We start from the raw sequence: 15,059 nt of genomic DNA on the forward strand, positions 1-15,059 counted from the left end.
CATATATGATGTATATGTTTCAGGCAAGGAAAACTCTGAAGATAGAAATGAAGGAGGAACAGAAACTAAGAACACGAAAGATGGATGTGAAGAAAAACAAACAGAAATTGAAAAAGGAAATGCAGAAGATAGAGGTAAATAGTTGATTCACTAATAAATGAATATAGTAAGTTTTATTATTCATAAATGAATAACACAATATATGAATAAATAAAAAATATACTATTACTTATTCATAAATAATAATATGTATTACTTATTCATAAATGAATACATTACTTATTCACATATGAATTACTTAATAACATTTCTTTATCTTTCAGGAAAGAAAAAGTCAGAAAATCAAAACAAGAAAGGAGAAAAAGCTGACAAGACAAAAGGAAATAAATGAGGTAACAATTTGGATAAACATTTCAAAATATAAACTCAAACATTATAATTAACTTACAACTATTTATATGATAAATCTCCTGGCATGCAGATACTCATCCAAGCTTTAGTCTAGGTCTCAGTCAAGATTCAGATCAAACTTCAAGTAAAAAATCTAATGAATCTTCACCAAAAAAAACACTTACCAAGAAACAAATCAAAGACGACCATCAGAAGGTTGTTATCAGATTAGCAAAGAAAAATGTTCTTAATCCAAATCCAATCTCTGTATCAATTCCTACTGAAGTAGGACCATCAAAGAATGATCTGGATCAACCAAGATAGAAGAAGCTTGCTGATGCTTTCAAATCACCTTTCAAATGCAGAATAACAGACACAAAACCCAAACTGACACATCAGGAGAGTATTGTCTGTGAATGGTTGTTCAACTTACAAGGCAATACATCGTAAGTAACTTTATTTTATATATATTCATATATGATTATTATATAGATAATAATCTATGACATTTTTATTATATATTTGCAGAGATGTGGTTGTCCAGACAAAATATGGTTAGATAGCAGAAAGACCAGTTATGGAAAGTCTATATGCAAACACAGAGATTTTTGGACAAGTTTTAGACATTTGGTCTGATTTACTTAACCACCAAGAACTGGAAAGGGATTTTGGAAATTCACCATACAGACTCTTCTTGAAAGTTGGAGTTTCTGTAAGTTTATGTTCTTACCTTAATTCCTTCCTTATTCATAAATGAATACACCAATATGATGTATTCATTTACGAATATTATATTTTTTACAACTTAAATTCACATATGATTATACAAATATGATGTATTCTTTAACATAATTATATATATTCAATCGAAATTCACGTATGATTATCTTGGTTACAGACTGCTTATTTAACTTCAACATTGTCTGATGAAAGAAAGTATGAAAAATTCAAGGAGAACTTTCATAACAGTACCAATGGGTACAAAAAAATCTTGAACATAAAAGATATTGATATGGTATGTTAATTAAAGTTGTTTTTTTATATATATTTTATCAACAAAATACTTACCATTATATACATAAAAACAGGTATTCTTTCCAGTTGTTAAAAGTGCTCACATTTTTGTGATTGTCTTCAACTTAAAGAAACCGTCAATTGAAATTCTAGACAATAGTGTAGTTGAGGAGGATTATGAAGGGAAATACGGAGTAATAATGAAACCTTTGGTATGTACCCAGTTCACAACAACATAAAAGAACCAATTTATTACATATCTAACTTTTATTTTATTTAATGATCAGAAAAATTTGTTTGTGAGATACTTTAAAGAAATAAACCATCCAAGAGCAAATGCAATCTCAAAAGAAAGTATCAAACCCCAACGACTTGAAATGTCATGGAGAACAGTTAAAAACAAAGTTGATTGTGGGGTCTTTGCAATAAGTTCAAAGTAATATATTAGTATAACAAAGTTCAGATATTAACATAAAAAAGTTCATATATGAATATTACTTATTTATTAGTATAACAAATTTCACATATTTATATTCATTTATAAATAATTCACAATATCAATATAACTTATTTTATAGTAATTTAAAAAACAAATATCAACATATCAATTTACCATATCAATATAAATGTGTATTATTCATACATGAATATTATTGTTTATTGTTTTTATCTACATATATTCATAAATGAATAAAAAAAAATCTCTAACTGTCTTTTGCTGATTTAGCAGCTCCAACTCTTTTTGGACAAGTATGTAAATTGTGTGGAACTCGCTTTCCACATCCTGAACACATTCTATGTTCTTTTTTAGAATTTTCATATGCTACTTCACCTGCACTTGGAATTCTTTTCTTGATTCTAGAACCTTTATTGCTTTGAACTTCAGGAACATGAATATTAATCTCTTCTGGAATAGGAATAGTAACACCCAAAACCTTGCATACGACTTCACCATCTGTCTTGCTTTTCAATCCAGGAGAAATATAATCACTCTCAAATTCCTTCAACAACATTTGTTGTTTCTCAGCAAACAAGGCCAATCTCTTTTTGTCATCTCTTACAATATCCAAACACGATTCAAAACTATAATATGAATCATTGACTAGCTTTACATTTTCACAATCACCTGAATCGGATTGAACAGAACTAAAACGATAATTTCTTGATATCACATCCTTTCTCCATCTCTTCAAAATGTACCTTTCAGGAATTTCTTTAACACCACATCTCATCATTATTGTAAAAGCATGTCTGCATAAAACACCCATACACTTAAAATGTTCATAACTGCAATTTATTTCTTTCTCTTCAGCTTTTATTTCAACCTGATACAAAAACAAAATTTACACATTTACATTCATATAAGACTACTCATATCAACACTCGTATATATTCATATAATATTCATATATGAATATTATCATATTCATATATGAATATTATTACATTTTTCATAAAAAAAACAAGTAAAATTACCTTAAATTCATTTTTAAAATCACTTTTACTGTTGTTGTGCTGCACAATGTAAACTTCCCAACCATCTTCAATACCAACATATGAGTACGTACAGAAAAAACATGCTTTATATATTTCTTTTTGCACCTCAAAAAATAATGTACTTGTATAAACCTTTGATGCTTGCAGTTCTATTTCTCGAGGTGTTTGCATTTTATATGATGCTTTCTTTGATGCCTTATCAAGCTCTCGTTGAGTATTCCTTTGCTTTTGAACGGCAGTGTCGTAATTCATCATGAAATTCAAAAGTAAGTTCCCACTTTCTGAATATGTATTAAAGAATGAATTCATACTCTCTGACCTCGATGTAGTCTTCATTAAACCACACATTGGAATATCACTAAAATATCCAGGTATCCATGAATCACGTATTGTAAACATGTCTTTAAACCATCTTGTGTCTTCAAGATTGAATTCCTTCATAAGCAAACCCCACTTCACCTCAAAAACATCAAGCTTCATATTAATGTCCCAAACAAGCTTCGAAAACCTTTTTCTAAAGTCTGTGTTTGTAAATAAATCATCTGATATCTGTATTAAAACAAAAATATTCATAAATGAATAAATAATAATAAGTAAAATAACAATCAATATTCATAAATGAATATACTAATAAGTAATATATTTCAAATGTATTAAAATAATACCTTTTTTTTCAACTTTTTCATTATATGCCACATACATAATCGGTGCTTTGAATTACGAAACACATTCTCAACAGCTTGTTTTATTACAGCATCTTGATCAGTTAAAATAAGTGTTGGTTCTTTCCCATGAGTTTTAAGAAATGCTTTAAGCAACCAAGAGTAAGACTCAATGCTTTCATTGCTTAGCAACCCAGATCCAACAGTAACCAATTTTTTATGATGGTCAATAGCAGTAAACGGAACAAAAACCATTCGATACCTAACACACAAAAAAAATGTTCATTAGAGTCAATTTTTGATGTATTAATAAGTGAATATAAAAATATTTATATATGAATAAGCTATAAACAAAAGTAGATAAAATAACTTACTTGTTTGTTCGGAAAGTCGCATCAAACGAGATAACATCACCAAATTCAGCATAATATGTCTTCTCCATTTCATCAGCCCAAAACATACAGTCCAAAACATCATCTTGACAATTAAACTCAAATGAGTAATTTGGATAGTGAGCTCGACGGTCATTCATTGTGTTTACTATCATTTGGGCTTCTTTATAACCAATAACCCTGTTGATATCTCTCCTTAAATTTTTATAGTCAACCACTTTGGGCTTTACAAACTCATACCCACCTCTCAGACTTGCCCACAACTTATGATCCATAGTTGGACCTATTTTTGATGTGGAAGCACACACAATAAACTCGTTTTCTGAATATGACATTTGTCTCGCCTTTTTTAAATCGCTTCTCTTCTCAAGTGGATGGTTGTGAAGTTCATCAAACTGAAAAACTTTATAATCTGGAGTTCCATACACAGATTCAAATATAATCTTTGCTTGAAAACCAATAGCTCTTGAATTTGAATTTCGTTTCCTCCTAACACCACTTGTACCTAATGTGTCACAAGATTTCTTTTTCTGTTTACCACCACGATTACATATAACATGTTTCTTCTCTATAATCTTGTTATCAAACCTTGACTGTATGCTCAGTCTAACATCAAAACCACTAATTTCAGCATACTCAAAATACATTTTAATAGCCAACTTTATTGATTTGAATATTAAACCCTTAAAAGGAATAAGTTGAACAAGTACATCTGGCTTATAGACATGTTCTCCAATTATATCATAAAAATATTGTGCATCATGTACTGAACTTGAAGATTCACCACCTAAAATAATAATGCATGAATAAAACAATAATATATATATATATATATATATATATATATATATATATATATATATATATATATATATATATGAATACATAAAACTCATATAAATAAAACAAAAAACATTCATATATGAATACATAAAATTCATGAGGATTCAAAATATATATAATAAAACATAACTTATTCATATATGAATAAAACGAAAAAAATAATAAATTCGAAATTACAATTAATACACGTTTATTCATAATATGAATAAGACAACAATTTATTCATTTTAACATATTCATATGTAAATAAAACATAACTAATTCATATATGAATAAAACGAAAAAAATAATAAATTCGAAATTACAATTATCACACGTCTATTCATATATGAATAAGACAACAATTTATTCATATTAACATATTCATATGTAAATAAATGATAATCAATAAAATTAAAAACAACAAAATAATTCAATAACTGATACCTTCAGAAAATGAGTTCTCAACATCTTCTTCTTCACTCTCACTTATAGAAGAATACAAATCACCATCAATAACACTAGAATTCGACATAATACACCAAATGATCTATATAAATAAACAAAAACAATCTTAATATCGAATATATTTCACAAAAAAAGTCGTAAATATGAAAACCTGGTTAATTTCGAATATATCTCACCTCAACGTACAAAATATCTAAAAGAAACTTAAATCATATATGATCATATGATGTAATTAAGCAATCTCTCTCAGTATAGAACGTAAAAACTACAACGATATAACTGATGAAATAAATATCTCAAACTACTTAACAAAAATCAGGTGAAATAACTCCAATACATATTCGAAACTTGATAATCTTGATAATGAACTCCGATGAAACAACTCCAAAAGGAATATAATAAGCGTAATTCAAAATAAATTATAAAAATCAATAATCTTGATAATGAACTCCGATCTATCCGATTCAAACGATATACATACCTGATCAAATCGGAAACTCAAAACGAAGTAGAAAACTGAAACACAGATGCAAAACTTCACGATTAATTGAATGAAAACGTATAATTGCTAACGAGTTATATAAATAACTCCGATCTATCTGATTCAAACGATATACATACCTGATCAAATCGGAAGCTGATAAAGAAGTAGAAACCTGAAACACAGATGCAAAACTTCACGATTAATGGAATGAAAACGTATAATTGCTAACATGTTATATAAAGAAAATAATCTTGATAATGAATTCCTCATATTCGATTCAAACGATATAAAGATATCATCAAATTGGAACCTGATAACACGAACATGTAAGTTCTATGTAAAAAAGTTGCTAATTTACAAAGATACCCTTAATGAAAATGGATACGCGTGTTTTTTTAATTTGAACATGTTAGATAAATGATTGGCTGAGAATGATTCCCCCATTCTCAACCTTTTTTATTTTCTCAATTGTACCCACCTCTCTCTCTCTCTCTCTCTCTCTCTCTATATATATATATATATATATATATATATATATATATATATATATATAAGGTAAAGGCTTCCGTTAATTCATTTGCCGTTTCCATATATATATATATATATATATATATATATATATATATATATATATATATATATATATATATATATATAAGCTTAGGTTATTTTATTTTAAGTAATTATTGTATTACTGTATGCATAAATGTGAATCAATCATTTACTTATTTTAAAAAAAAATGATTAATACATATTATTTAATTAAATATAATTCAAAAATATCATCTAATTTAACTAGAAGTGTATTTGAGTCAGTTAACACAGATTTAATAAAGGAAATTTGCATATTTTAAAGGATTAAAGATTCTATTAATTTTAAAAATCCGATCTTATAAATTATAAGGTTTTTAGTTCGGACATTCTGACAGAAGATGTTTGAGTATGTTCAAAAATAACAAAATTTCTTGTAGAATAACAAAATTTTCGAACCATCAGTTGAAGAATTAAAACAAAAATTACATTAATTTTTATAGAATACATGTAACAATTGCTAAGAATTACATTTATTTTAAAACAATAAAACTAAAAACAATTTCAAATTTGGAAAAAAAATATCAAAATCTAACAAAAATACTAATACATTCTAAAAGAATAATGGTGCTAAAAGGCATCGTTCAAATTTCGTGGTCCGTTCTTCAAGCATCAGGTTCTGTAGAAAATACAATGAATAAATTAGTGAGAAAATATTCATACTCCATTCCAACATAATTAGAATTCATGATTCGATTGTGATAGAATTGGAATTCATTTACCAATAATTATATTAATTCGGGGTATTCTAACAGAATATGTTCATGATTACCATAAAAACTTTCTTTTCTGATAGAATGCTATAAACGAAGAAATACCATTTAGTTGAAGCATTTTAGCGAGCACTTGGTTTGCATGAAAACAACTTTCAATTCAGTTGAAGCATTCATCTGTCAAATAAGCAACCAAAACAACCATGATTTGTGTTCAACCAATCAAACCCAAAAACTCATCTAAACCTATCGATTAAACTTCATTGATTTACAGTAAATCAATCATATTAGACAACCAATTCACATTAGGTATTATGATACAATATTTAACATGAATCACAAAGTAGTCTTGGAAAAAATATAGTTCTTACAATAGAGAGAATGATAAAAACATCTAATTTAACTATACTAACAATCAGTTTGGGTTGAAGTATAGCCCTAATTAATTAGAATGTAATAAACTTTAAAGCAACACAGAATGATACCTTTGTGAAGACTTCTGGTGGGTTCTTCATCAGTCAAAAAAGATACATCGTTAATATTTAAGGGACAACGTCGTTCGTGACATCAATCCACTAGAAGAGTGAAGGAGATTAGATAGAGAGATATCATATGCACTTACTCGAGGATTTCTGATCGCTCATGACCACGCAGCTGCGAACCAGGTCCATTTGTTTGCCCCGACGGTCGTCCCGATTGCTCCCAGCATCACCGGGGATGGAAGAAGCGGCGGTGACCGTGAACTCATCGATCCTTGCAGTCACAGGCGACGGCATCGTGCAAGATTCAGCTCCAGGCTTCCAGCTTCGTCGGTAGTAGCATCACAAAAGAATGCTCGGCTATTCAGGGCGTCATCGGCAGCAGCTGAGGCGGTCAATCTCGGCTGGGCGGCGGCAGTTGAAGAGGTTGCGGCTGGAGCATCCAATCTAGGGTTTGGGTTAATGTATGCGACAAGAGGTGAGGGAAAGATGGTGCCGGGTTTATTTTTGGAAGTTATTAAACAAATGACTAAATTAACCTTATTTATTTATTTAATTATTTAATTATTTATTTAATTTTGATTGGCCCATAATTATGCATACAGTAACACAATACTTACTTTAAACACTTGAACCTATCTCTCTCTCTCTCCCTCTCTCTCTCTGTGTGTGTGTGTGTGTGTGTGTGTGTATATATATATAAACTTAGAGGTTAGTTTGTGTTTTTCACGCATATGGTTTTTGTGCGCGTGGGGTTGGAGATTTTTTTAAGAAGACAAGCTTCTTCGAGATGAGTCATCTGCTTTTCATCTGAGACACGTGTCATCTTCATGCTATTACCTTCTCTTGTTTATGACACCGTGACAAAAAGGACACATGTGCTCGACTAATTAACTCACCTACGCGGTTTCCACTTTCGACACCACCACTTCATTACTCTCTTTTTCATCTCCCTTGTATACACTCATCCATTTTATAATTTTTCTATCATGTTCCTCTTTCTCTCTAAAAAACATATCCCCTTTTCTCTCTAAATTCTCTGACAAAGACCATCTCAAACAAACGGCGGTAGGTTTGACATTGGCAGAGATGGAGACATCATGGTGATGGTCCTTTATCGTCGACCATCATCCTTACATCAATATCCTCTGAAGAAGGGGAAACACCAGCCTTTACACCACCAACGAGACTGCTCCTCTTTCCACTATGATAAAATATATTTGTGTAACGACCCAAAATTTAAGATCAAAAATTTCTTTTAATAAATCATTACTTAAAGTAAAGTCATCATTCCAAAACATATTATGAGTATAAGTTTTCAAAACACATGTTCATTATCAGAGTAAACATTCCCAGACTGTCTAATCTATGGTGTGTGCCATGCGATCACCCCGAGCTCTTTCCTCTGCTACCAGAAGTACCTGAAACCAAAACTGGAAACCGTAAGCATGAAGCTTAGTGAGTTCCCCACCCTACCACATACCATGCATAACCACATACTGCACATACTGGGCCACACCCCCTATCTTGGGCCTCGCCCCCTACCTCGGGCCTCGCCCGCTACAACGGCCCCGCCGCTCCAGGCCCCGCCTGGCTTCGAGCCCCGCTTGGATACAGATCTGTTTTACTTAGGCCTTGCCTGTCACAGGGCCTCGCCCGTCAACAAATAATAACACATAAACATTTCACCACACATAACTGACGCATACAACTAGTTCTATCCTAAGGCCTCGCCTATCATGGGCCTCGCCCATGTCCTGCTACTGATGAGTCATGGAACCCCGTCCATGCTCCTAACGGTAGTGAGGTAGGGGCCTAGCCCACTCTCACTCCTGTTCTAGTTCGGGCCTCGCCCCTAATCTGCTACTAGTGAGATATGGAACCCCATCCACACTCTGCTATTGGTGAGATACGGGACCTCGCCCACACTCACCTCCCTACCAGGCACATACATGTATCACACAGACAACAAGTATAAACTATCATATATAAACAATTCCTTGGGAACCCGCCCGCTATTACTGGACCTCGTCCTGCAAACAATACTAGCATACTGTGCCTAGGGCTAACCCCCGGGTCTTCTACTCATAACTACATGGGCCGGCATTGTGGCCTTAGACCGATTCACACAAAGGGAAACTCACCTGCACTGGCTGAACTTGCTGATGCTCTCACTAGTTGCTGCCTGACAACTCACAGAACTCCTGCTCCTCTTGCTCCCTGAACTACCAATATCAATGCAACACTGAGTCTAACTGAACCCCAAAAGACAACCAAGTCCACCCTGGTCCAAAGTCAAAGTCCTGGTCAAAGTCAACCTTCCAGGTCAACCCTACTAGCCGAGTCACCCTACTGACTCGCCGAGTTCAAAATGATCAGATTTCTTCCATTCCTGACTCGACTCGCCGAGTTTACCGATTTCTGAGTCCAGACCTGTCCAACTCACTGAGTCTCCAGCCGACTCACTGATTCGAGTCATAACTCGAAGGGTTTGGGGTTTCGCGACCTGACTCGCCGAGTCCAAGAACAGACTCGCCGAGTACAAGGCAATCTTCATACGACTCGACGAGTTGTTCATCTCACTCGTCGAGTTTCTCCACAACTTCATGCTACTCGCCGAGTCCACTCAAAGGACTCGCCGAGTCCCTTCAGATCTCCTTACATGCAGAGGATTTTAGAGTCATGCATGGACTCCAAACTGTAGATCTACCCTTCCCAAGCCTATTCCACACGTAAAGTTGAAAACTTTACGTGTAGAGAAGGAGATCTAGGCAAAATATGCCATAAACTAGGGTGTAAGGCCAAGGGGCTTCAAAATCGACTTAATGGATGATACTTTATGCTTCTCCAGGCCTTAACATACTTGGATCTGAAGTAGCAACTCCAGATCCGACTTCTAACCCAAAGTAATAACATTATGGCAAAAGAGCCCCAACAACCACACATAGATCTAGGTGCAAAAAGGGTCCAGGAACTAGTTTATTACCTCCAAGTGCTCAGAATGAACTCACAATCCCAGATCTACAGCTCCTTCTTGCTCTTCCAAGTTCCTTCTTCCTTTTCCAAGCTTTAATGCACCTTCCAAGGCTCAACTAGGAGATGTGACGGCTAGGGTTTGATATCCAGGGCTAAAGAGGCAGTAAGGAACCCTAGGAAGAAGATTAAGACATTTATATAGGCTCCAAGTCCCGAATTTAGGGTTTTCCACGCACAGACCAGACTCGCCGAGTCACCTTGACCCACTCGCCGAGTCGGTCGCTCACACCTCGACCCAGATCCCGCTCGGACTCGCCGAGTCGGCCCTTAAATTAGGGCTTTTCTTTCCTTTCTTGGCCTTTGAAACTTTGGGTGTTACAACTCTCCCCCACTTAAACTAAACTTCGTCCTCGAAGTTTACTATACTCTACTGTCGGCGATCAACCTCCAAAGCCCCACCATCCATTCTAGCACCAGCTGCCTAACTTTGCTGGCCTTCCGTTCAGTCATTTAGACCAACGCCAATCCTTACAGATAATAACTTCGGATGCATCCTGACCCTGAACGTCCTGGAAACACAACTTACTCAACCGACAATCTTTCTGGTAATCTCCGAGTACTGCAACATAGGGGTCCATCCCTTCTTTCCTTGCGCGATTTCCCGGTCTCCCCAAGGCAACGCTCCATAACCATCTATCCCTTCTGCCGCTGTGAAGACCCTTCCCTCACCAAATCTATTACTCCCGCCACTCCCAGTACGGGTCATCGTTGCCAGTACCCTCTGGGCATTCATCCTGCTATCATTTGGTGTCGAGCACCCCACGATCGACTAAATGAATTCCACCATACTCTGCATCCCCACACTGCTACTGACTAGAAACCCTGCTATTCTTATCTGGCTTCCGAATGAACTGAGATCATCCCGGTCCCTACCAACCTATCAACAACTGGATTACCAACCCTCACCGATTATTGACCCAACACAACCACTAGTCGCTCCCAGCGACATTCGAAGATACTTCCGCCACCTATACTGCTCAATCTATTCTACCATGCTAGCACTACAATTTTCTGGGATCCCCGATCCCCTTGCCTAGACGCTAAGATCCTTACCAGGTCCCACCTGCGCTGCTAAAACTCACGGGCCTCGCCCACGGGTCTCACCCGACTATATCCTAGAGCGGCCTCCTCCAAGGTCCCATCTCTCAATGGTTATACCGGCAACTCCATACCATTCTCATCCATTCCCATTCCCGATCCATATCTGAATGCTAGGAGATAAGGGCCTCGCCCCGACTCCACCAACGAAGCTACTACGAAATGCTACGGCTGCCCCGTAGTCTGACTACTTCCACCACTGACTGCTAGCACGAAAACATCTCCTGCAATTTCACCTCAAGATCTCCATTCCGACTCACACGAGTTCTACATGCGGCCCTTTAACCTGAATCCGAACCATATACCCAACATTACCCTTCACACGCACGCACTGCTGGGAAGTTCCCAAACTCCTAACCCTGAACTTCTAAACGCTGAACTACCCCCTTTCCTTCTCAGAAATCATATACCCGATCTGGATTCGCGTGCCCTTACCCTTATACACTGGGAGGATTCTCCCCCACTTGGATCCTGCTTACACCTCGATGATCGACAAGAAGAAATCCCAATCCTTGCTACCATAATCAATCCGTTGAGGAATCCCAAGCTTACCATAGCTAAGGATCCAACCTATCCATCCTAAAACTTATACGGCTCCGAACTAGCGAGACATACCGAGTCTCACCAAGGCATGCTATGGATACTGCACTCACAACAACCTTCTTTGATACAACTCATCCCTTAATTACTAACCAATAACCAAGGTATGCAAATGGCATATAACTCGATCACAATGAACCCGCTCGAAAATAAAATGCTCAACCGCTAATGATGCGGAACCATAACAATATAATCATACACAAAATAAAAGAATTGAAAACGGAAGTCGCATACCTGCAATGTCCGGCGTTGCTCGCATCTCCAAAGTAGCCATCTGAAAAGCCCTGCCTCCTACCGCAGGCACCTCCGCACGGCCCTGATGGCCATCTGTGATCCTCAAAGTTGCAGGGGCGGGTGCCATCACCCGTCCTGCTGAAAACAAACTAGGGTACTGGGCCTTCTTGTGGCCCCGCTGATTGCAGTGAAAACATATCAAGTATGATCCCTGAGTGATGGTAGCAGTACAATCTCTGCTAAAATGACCAGTCCGACCGCACCTGAAACAGCCAGACTCACCACCACTACCACTCCTGCACGCGCCCCCGTGTGTCCTGCCACACCTTCCACATCGACTGCGGTCCTGATAATCCCTCGACCTCGAATCCGTTCCCTTGGGCCTTTTGCCCGAACTCGCGGCTACCTGGACCTCATCCGGCTTCCTCTTCTGGATCTGCTCCAAATCAATTTCCTTCTCCCTGGCCCGAGAAATCATATCCTCCAGAGTCTTACATCCGGAGCTGCTCACGAACTCCCTGATGTCATCCCTCAGCATCTCGTGATATCGTGCCTTCTTCATCTCCTCATCCGCGACATACTGCGGAACAAGAAGGGCTCTCTCTCTGAACTTGGCGGTGATCTCCGCCACAGTCTCAGTAGTCCGCGTCAAATCCTGAAACTCCCGGGCCAACTGCTGCGCCTCAATAATCGGTGAAAACTCCGCTCTAAACCTCGCTGAGAAATCACTCCAAGTCATCGCGTCCAACGCGGCATCATCACCCAAAGCGTGACCAATCTCCTCCCACCAATCCCTCGCTCTGTCCTTCAGAAGACAGGAAGCGAGTCTGACCTTGTCCTCCTCAGGACACCGGCTCGTACGGAATGCGTTGGCAACATCAGCCAACCATCTGCTGCTAGCGATGGGGTCCCTAGCCCTATGGTAATCTGGTGCCCCGCAAGCCCTGAACTCTCGAAATGTCAAGGTACGCGCTCCCATCAAAGCCATCATCTCAGTACGGAAGGCTCCCAGCCTCTCATCCAAAATCTCCAATATACCCTCCTTGACAGTGCCAAAGATGACAAGAGTCTGAGCTAGAATACTGCGCGTAACCTCCGCTGATATCAACTCTCTCATCCGCTCCTCGAGCTGCTCGGCCCTTAAACCCGAGCCTAATCCCTCTCCGGCGCCCGATCCGCCCGCTGGTCCCTCTTGCAATGTCACCATACTGAAACATACAACATAACCACTTATCAGAATACTCCTCACTACTGCGAGACCAAACATACTCACTACCAGGTTCCCGGTCTTGTCTCGGCCTTTCCCGAATCGAGTATGGATCCTCTGCTTTCAGTAGTACGGGCCCATACTACCTTCCACATCTATCCTTACTTTCCTCACGAACTGCTTTGACTCTACCAGGTCCCTCTTCTACTTCTACTGCTCCCAGCACTACCTCATCCTAGGCTTATCCTAGGGAAACCTTTGACTCAACTCAAACCAATCCTCAGCTGCTGAAGGCCTCCTCGCAATGCCAATTAGCCATCATCTGGATACCATCACATGTGATGAGGCTCAGATAATCCTTCAAGTAAAGGACTCGTTCCTACAACGGTTGGACTCAAATAAGAGCTGCGCAATAGGACCAAATCCAACACCTCTGAGATTATTCCACCCTGATCACATGTGACGTGACGTATCCACCTAATGGCTAACTCCCATCACTTAGAATCCCACAATGCACAAAGCAAGCAGCATTCAGACAAGGGAAAATCTAACCATACATACTCAAGCAATCATATCCACATAGAGAGAATATGAACTAGCATGCAACACAACTCACAAACTCAAGCATAACCTAATCAAGCTATCCTACTATTGATTATTTAGCACTATCATGCAGATCAAAAGCTCATATAACAGGCACATAAGGCATCCTCCCTAGATCCTTAGTCCTAATCTAGCATGCTATTCTATTAACTGATAATCAAAACATAAACTTGTATGGGTATTTTGGGGTACTTACTTGAGCTCGGTTGATTGCATGCACCACACCTCTTTTCTCTTTTCAAAATTTTTATCTTTCCGAATCCTTTTTGCTTTTCTAAAACTATTTCGTTTCTCAAAACTCTTTTTACAAAACTGTCTTTTCATTTTGAAAACTTCCTTACCAATTCCTCAGTTTGAGTTCAGACACACCCTGAGAGCATGTCTGAATCCCTCAAACCAAGGCTCTGATACCAACTTGTAACGACCCAAAATTTAAGACCAAAAATTTCTTTTAATAAATCATTACTTAAAGTAAAGTCATCATTCCAAAACATATTATGAGTATAAGTTTTCAAAACACATGTTCGTTATCAGAGTAAACATTCCCAGACTGTCTAATCTATGGTGTGTGCCATGCGATCACCCCGAGCTCTTTCCTCCGCTACCGGAAGTACCTGAAACCAAAACTGGAAACCGTAAGCACGAAGCTTAGTGAGTTCCCTACCCTACCACATACCATGCATAACCACATACTGCACATACTGGGCCACGCCCCCTATCTTGGGCCTCGCCCCTACCTCGGGCCTCGCCCGCTACAACGGCCCCGCCG

The 15,059-nt window shown here is 37.5% G+C and overlaps 1 protein-coding gene across 1 annotated transcript; it reads right to left on the reverse strand.

Annotated features, from left to right (window-relative positions):
• Positions 1–2,108: 2,108 nt before the first annotated feature.
• LOC145040135 (protein FAR1-RELATED SEQUENCE 5-like) lies at positions 2,109–7,809 on the reverse strand. The gene is made up of 8 exons (XM_078988111.1): positions 7,696–7,809; positions 5,867–5,953; positions 5,727–5,780; positions 5,225–5,327; positions 3,938–4,742; positions 3,567–3,825; positions 3,034–3,450; positions 2,109–2,729 (listed from the first exon to the last, which is right to left on the reverse strand). The coding sequence occupies exons 1-8, from the start codon at positions 7,807–7,809 to the stop codon at positions 2,109–2,111; spliced, it is 2,460 nt and encodes an 819-aa protein (XP_078844237.1).
• Positions 7,810–15,059: the final 7,250 nt, after the last annotated feature.

Source organism: Lactuca saligna, chromosome 4, assembly GCF_052625555.1.
Source record: "Lactuca saligna cultivar CGN05327 chromosome 4, ASM5262555v1, whole genome shotgun sequence".
Lineage (NCBI taxonomy): Eukaryota > Viridiplantae > Streptophyta > Magnoliopsida > Asterales > Asteraceae > Lactuca > Lactuca saligna.

What these genes read in the sequence shown, in the direction of transcription:
- LOC145040135 (XM_078988111.1), bottom strand. Translation starts at nt 7,809, where the DNA reads ATGCCGTCGCCTGTGACTGCAAGGATCGATGAGTTCACGGTCACCGCC. An exon ending in TGAGAACTCATTTTCTGAAG is followed by an intron (nt 4,743 to 5,224) that starts GTATCAGTTATT and finishes TTATTATTTTAG; the next exon opens with GTGGTGAATCTTCAAGTTCA. An exon ending in TAGAACTGCAAGCATCAAAG is followed by an intron (nt 2,730 to 3,033) that starts GTTTATACAAGT and finishes TTTTTGTATCAG; the next exon opens with GTTGAAATAAAAGCTGAAGA.